At 33.1% G+C, this 6,316-nt stretch overlaps 1 protein-coding gene across 1 annotated transcript; it reads left to right on the top strand.

Moving 5' to 3' along the window:
* Window positions 1-1,818: 1,818 nt before the first annotated feature.
* Window positions 1,819-6,316, top strand: LOC18053136 (nicotinamide adenine dinucleotide transporter 1, chloroplastic). Its single transcript, XM_006448353.2, has 9 exons — window positions 1,819-2,378; window positions 2,567-2,662; window positions 3,311-3,417; window positions 4,265-4,313; window positions 4,415-4,527; window positions 4,995-5,089; window positions 5,350-5,438; window positions 5,537-5,631; window positions 5,778-6,316. The coding sequence occupies exons 1-9, from the start codon at window positions 2,279-2,281 to the stop codon at window positions 6,171-6,173; spliced, it is 1,140 nt and encodes a 379-aa protein (XP_006448416.1). The 5' UTR covers window positions 1,819-2,278; the 3' UTR covers window positions 6,174-6,316.

Raw genomic sequence — 6,316 nt, 5'->3', positions numbered from 1 at the left:
ATATAGTTTCCAGCTGTGGGATCTTTTGCAGGGCAGCATCTGGGTCCGGCCTCTTGTTAAAGCTTTCACATCGTAATAACACTAACCCACCAAAATGTTCAATTCAATTCCCTCTTTCTATTTGGCCATGCTTATCCTGAAGGTAAGATGGCATCTCAATTCTCAACTCACAAACCACCAATATCCTACACCTAAGCTAAGGGCCTTCTCAATTCTCATTCTCTATATAACAAAATCCATCGTAGTCACATAAAGTGAGACATTAGGTGGTGGCCTTCGCATTCACAAGCCACAACCATTAAATTCAAACCAACTGGACAAATGTTTCATCTGCAACTTCATTTTAGTTGTGAGGTTTCTTTTCAGGGTAGGACTTTTAACACTTTTCAAAATCTTTATAAAATCCATTTTAAATTTATTTTCTAAAATATCCTCAGTTAAACTTATAAAATACAAATCCATATATTAAAATTAACCATCTTTCTATAAAATTTTATCCAAAAAAGAAAAAAAAATTTCTTTTTAATTTGCACATAAATACTAAAATATTAAATTTATCTTAAATTTTTTTCTTCTTATTATATGCTTTTTATTTTCATAACTCTAAGCTCTTATAATTTTATTGAAAATGTTTTTCAATTAAAATTTAAATATAAATAATGAAATAGGGTGGGTATAAAAATTTTTTTAAAATAATAATTTACTAAAGTGCTTAATTGAATATCCATTTAAAAGGAAAAAATTAATTAATGTGTTAGGTTATTTTCCATTAAAGAAGGGTTTTGGAAGGAATTTTCAGGCGTGCCAAAAGTCATACTCCTCTTTTAAGAAGAATGAAGCCCAATAAGTTTTTGAGCTGGGCCAATCTTTACTTTTGGTTCCCCATCGACTCTGCTTTCTGTGGCCCCGCTCTCAAGACTCTCAAAACTCAATCGAATGCCAACTGCACCCATTTAAAGTGTTCCTTTTGGCTACGTCAATTCTGATTTTAGATCATTAAACTTAATCAAATTTTGACATTTCACAATATATATAATTTAGTTAGTTACAAAAATTAGAAGTGTAAATAACTAATTGCAAGTGTGTGTATACTTTATTATTAGTTAAAATTATTATAATACACTAAAAATATTGTATGTACATGTTTTTATATGTGTAAGTAAATTTTATCTATATTATGTACATTTTAATCATTTATTTTCTCTTAATTCACAGTACTTATAAAAATAAAATTTATCAAACACTTAACTATTTCTCTTCAGTCTTTACAGTTGATTATTTTTAAAGTGTAACTAACAATAATTAATTTCCAGCCTAATCCTTTTTTGTCCGTTTTTTATTACAAGTGTGTGCAACCAAACACACACCACCCCCACCCCAACAATAAAAACAAATGATGCGTTTCGGATCGCTGTAGAATGAATCTATGGCTAATTGGTCCAAACTTTTGATTGGAAAGCAAAAAATAAAAGTCGGTGCAAACTTTATCCCTTTGCATAATTCACACCATTTGCTAAATTACTAATTAAGGCATCTGCGGAAGTGCTTTTGATAATACTAAAAGTGCTTTCAATGGAAAAATATATTTTTTATTTCTAGATATTAATTATATATATATAAATTATTTATTTACAAAAATTAAAGAAAAACCCTAAAAGTATCACAAATGTATGTAAGCAAAAAGAATACTCTCGCAAAACATATATCTCAAGAATTTTAATGAAAAATTTAGGAGCTCAATTATATATTTAATACTTATATCTTTTTGTTTCTTAAAAAATATCAATATGACAAATTTTCCAATAAAAAATTGTATGATCAGCAAAATTATACAATAATATGATCTCAACTCTCAAGCAATGAGTAACAAACTTTCAGTCGCAGACCCCAAAAACGGGTCAGAATTGTGACAACAACAGCAATTATAAAAATTACCCATTTATGGAATTCTCTCTCCCTCAGAAAACAAATTAAAATAGGTGACCCCATCAACAAAGTATACGCTGGTTCGTGAGTGAAGGCCCCGAGTGTGTTTGTGTTTTGATTCAACACGTAGGAGTTGAATTGATAGTAGTCCAACAACTGTTGGGTCTTGTTCAATTCACCATCCCTCCCTCCTTAACCCTTCAAACAAGACAACAAAATTTGTTCAATTCAACCGAACCACCCAATGTAATCCCCAGAAGCAAAGTTTGAATTTTTTTTACTTACAAAATACTTCTATATATATGCAAAGACAGAAAGAATTGGATACATCTCTTTCGAAATTGTAGAAGACATGGTGAGTGAAAAAGGAGGTGGAGACGCCGATGGAGAATCTTTACAAGCTCTAACACGCAGGGTCTTACTTTCCCACGCGGCAGCTGGAGCTGCTGCTGGTTTGTTTGTTTGTTTCTTTTTTCTTTTTTTTTTTTTTGTAATTTCTTTATTATGGGTTGTTTAAATTTGTTGAATTTTGAGGTTATTTAGCCCTTCTGTTTAATTTTCTGAATAACCATTGTGGGTGTTTTTTTCTTTTTCTTTTTTTTTTCTTTTGGTTGCGTGTGTGTTTTCTGGGTTATTGCAGGTGCAATTGCGGCAACATTTATGTGCCCGTTGGATGTGATCAAGACAAGGTTACAGGTACATGGCCTTCCCGAAGGCACTCACTCTGGACGCAGAGGTACAGTTGATCCTATAAAACTTTGAGCAGTTTCTGCTAATTGTACCTGTTTTTTGTTTTACTTACTTTTAAAAGGGTGACAGCTAAAATACTTGATAAACACCCACTCTTACTTTAGATAGCTTAATGATTACCAATTATCCATCCACTTATACTACTATAGTGATTCTATTCAACAACAGCTGTGATTTAAAGACACAACCACCTTAATTTCAAACAAACACACCCTTGTAGGGCGTAAACTTTGAAAAATAGAAATGGAGGGTTGGTGTAACTTAATTTACATTTTACAGTTAGTTTGTATGGGATGTTGTATTTTCATATAAGTGATTTGATTTGTTTCTCGTATCGAACTATGTGAAAAATGGCACTCCAAACGTCAGTAGCATGTGAACTATGAACTGGGCAGGACACACTATTGGCATAAAATCCTAGTTATCATTATAAACTTTTATCCTGATAAATATACCAATATATGGTTCCTTTATTTTCTGAAGAAGAAATATGTTTTGCAAGCTCAGAGCTTGTGACAACAGTTTGATGCTACTCTGAATAAATACTCTTATGCTTAAGTTTGATGGATACTTTTTGTTTCTATGCCTGTTGATTGTGATAATTGTTTACGCTTCTCTTTTTGACTTCACTCAGGTAGTATCATTATAATAAGTTTACAGAACATATTGAAGAATGAAGGTCTGAAGGGATTGTATCGTGGTCTTTCACCGACATTACTAGCATTACTTCCAAATTGGGCTGTGAGTACTATTATTGATGATTTGTTTCCTGTGAAAAGTAATTAAGGGCCTTCTGCTATGTTGAGATAAAAGCCTTAACATTTTATTAAAATTTATCAACTTGTTGATAGATATTTTCTTCTGAACTATAATGTTTAGGTTCAATTTTCCATCAAATCACCTTAACATTTTATTAAAATATATCAGCTTGTTGATAGATATTTTCATCTGAACTATAATGTTTAGGTTCAATTTTCCGTCAAATCAGATTGTTCAGTCTTCTTATTTGTCTTCTTATTGCACTCTACCTTTTCTTTCCTTTTGTCTTCTTTAGTCAAATATTTTTTGGAAACTCTATTTTGAGTGAATCTGGTTTCTTTTGCTTTAATATTTAGTTTAGTTCAGAAAGGACAAACAATCTTTTATACATCATCATAAACTGTAGGACTATCAGTAAAAGCTTCTTGCTTGAACTGTTTAGAGTCCCTTTCCTCCATGAGAAGAAAGCATTCATCAGTTTTCTCTACAATTTGTAAAATGTCAGGGGAATGTAGATCTTTAGATGCAAGATTACCTTGATAAATCTTTTTGACATTTTTATTTGGTTAAAATATCATATCATTTAACACAATCATTCACGGACAAGTTTCAAGGAACCATTCACGTTTTGAGTAATTGTTATTCAACTTTTGGTATAACAAATTTGGGATATTCTACTTGTATGTGTATCATTTGTTTCTCGAAGAAACAAATGCAGATTTGGGCATCTTTTTTTCTTGAATCAATCAAGTTATGTGCCAGTGGACAAAACCATTTTTATGTAATTTAATATTTTACCAAGTGACAGGAGTGCTCATTTTGTATGTAGGTATACTTCGCAGTTTATGAGCGATTAAAAGGTCTTCTCCGAACACATGGTTGGTCATTTTTATTGTTGTTTACTTGATAAATCTGTGCTTGTAGACTGTTGAATTGGTTAGTTTGACTACTGTTGACATTCTATATCATTGTATTGTAGGGGATGGCAATAGTCAACTCTCAGTTGGGAAAAATATGATAGCTGCAGCTGGTGCTGGGGCTGCTACAGCCATCACAACTAATCCACTGTGGGTTGTGAAGACCAGACTCCAAGTAAGTGGGTTTTCATTTGTCCTCAATATCTTATTATCTTTGTTTCATTTAAAGTTAGAACATTGGTGGCTGTGTCTTATATCACACTTGGTTGCATGCATAATCTGTGAAATCAAATGTTTATAATGTTATCTCTAACTAAGAACTATGAAATAAGCCTATGAGTATTTTTCTTTGATGCAACAAAACTTACTTCTGTATGCTGCTCTTCCACTTCGAAATTGGAAGTATATAAGATCTCTTATTTTGGGTAAGATTTGAAGAAAATAGTTGGACCACTTGGAGATTCTTCAGGATTCTATTTAGGAAGCTCGATTCAAACTACTGTTGCGTTTGGTGCATTGGAATTAATGTGTGTGTTTCATGATTATCTAATTGTGTGTGTTTCGTGATTATCTAATTTTTCGCGTTTATTCCATGGTTCTGGTCACATCTTGGGAATTAATGTGTTTTTCATCCTTTTTTAGACTCAGGGAATGAGATCAAATGTGGTTCCCTACAAAAGCATACTTTCTGCTCTGAGAAGGATTTCTCATGAAGAAGGCATGCGAGGGTTATATAGGTCAGTGGTTTAGGTTCTTAAAATGAAAGTTTGGAAATGATCGAGTTTTGGGACACAACCTATTAAGCATTCAATTATGATTCTTGTAGACGATGAATCTTTCTAGTGATCATCTCTTTTAACTGCTGCTGGATGTAACTTTTGAAAACATTTTGCAAACATTGTTTCTACAATTTTTGTTTGACATAACTTTGATCTTCAAATTTTATTTTCCTTCAATTCTTTTGGTCGCTTAATGTTGCTTCCATGCTTTGAAACAGTGGCATTCTGCCTTCGTTGGCCGGAGTTAGTCATGTTGCTATTCAGTTTCCTGCATATGAGAGAATCAAGCATTACATGGCCAAAAAGGGTAAAATGATCGCTGTACCATTTTGCTCTTTTTTCCAATTAAATAGCTGATATGTAACATTTATTCTTTGCTAATCATGTTAATTTTGAAGTTATCAGATGACACAGATGTTGATAAGCTAAATCCTGGAAGTGTTATGATTGCTTCTTCAATAGCAAAAGTACTTGCCTCTGTAATGACTTACCCACATGAGGTGTGTTTTGCCAAGCTCTCCTCACCAATTCTCTTGCAGTAGTGGGCTTATATAATATCCCAAAAATTTATCTTTCCCTTGGAATATATATTTCGGCTTTAGTTTTCTTCATTTCTGTTTATAATGTCTAAATTTCATGTTACTAGGTTGTACGTTCAAGGCTTCAAGAGCAAGGGCAGAACAGAAAGGTTGATGTACAATATGCAGGCGTTGTTGATTGTGTCAAGAAGGTATTCCAAAAGGAAGGTTTCCCTGGCTTTTACCGTGGCTGTGCGACAAATCTATTGAGAACGACTCCATCTGCTGTAATTACGTTTACCAGTTATGAGATAATACAGAGGTTCTTGCTGCGAGTTCTACCTCCGGACAAGAATCATTCACAAATCCAGCCTAAATCTGGTGGGCATGTTAAGCCTCAGCAGAAAATCGATGATGCTGGGGCTGAAGAAAACGATACTTTGCGGCAATCGCAAATCCAATCAAACAAACTGACTCCCTCAATTCCTCTTGGAAGCAAGGATCAGCTAACTGCGAGACACTGACCGGCTTTTTTCTTTTCCAACTTCCCTGTTGGGGAAATTTTCCATCTTCCCTGTTGGGGAAATTTTCCATCTTCCCTGTTGGGGAAATTTTCCATAAAATTGAATTTTGCTGTAAGTTTAATAAAAGTAATTGTTCTTTTTAA

This window comes from Citrus clementina, unplaced genomic scaffold (genome assembly GCF_000493195.1).
Source record: "Citrus clementina cultivar Clemenules unplaced genomic scaffold, Citrus_clementina_v1.0 scaffold_2, whole genome shotgun sequence".
Lineage (NCBI taxonomy): Eukaryota > Viridiplantae > Streptophyta > Magnoliopsida > Sapindales > Rutaceae > Citrus > Citrus x clementina.
The sequence above is the reverse complement of the archived record's forward strand: the minus strand, read 5'-3'. Positions and strand labels throughout refer to the sequence as shown.

What these genes read in the sequence shown, in the direction of transcription:
- LOC18053136 (XM_006448353.2), top strand. Translation starts at nt 2,279, where the DNA reads ATGGTGAGTGAAAAAGGAGGTGGAGACGCCGATGGAGAATCTTTACAA. An exon ending in CATTACTTCCAAATTGGGCT is followed by an intron (nt 3,418 to 4,264) that starts GTGAGTACTATT and finishes TTTTGTATGTAG; the next exon opens with GTATACTTCGCAGTTTATGA. An exon ending in GGCATGCGAGGGTTATATAG is followed by an intron (nt 5,090 to 5,349) that starts GTCAGTGGTTTA and finishes GCTTTGAAACAG; the next exon opens with TGGCATTCTGCCTTCGTTGG.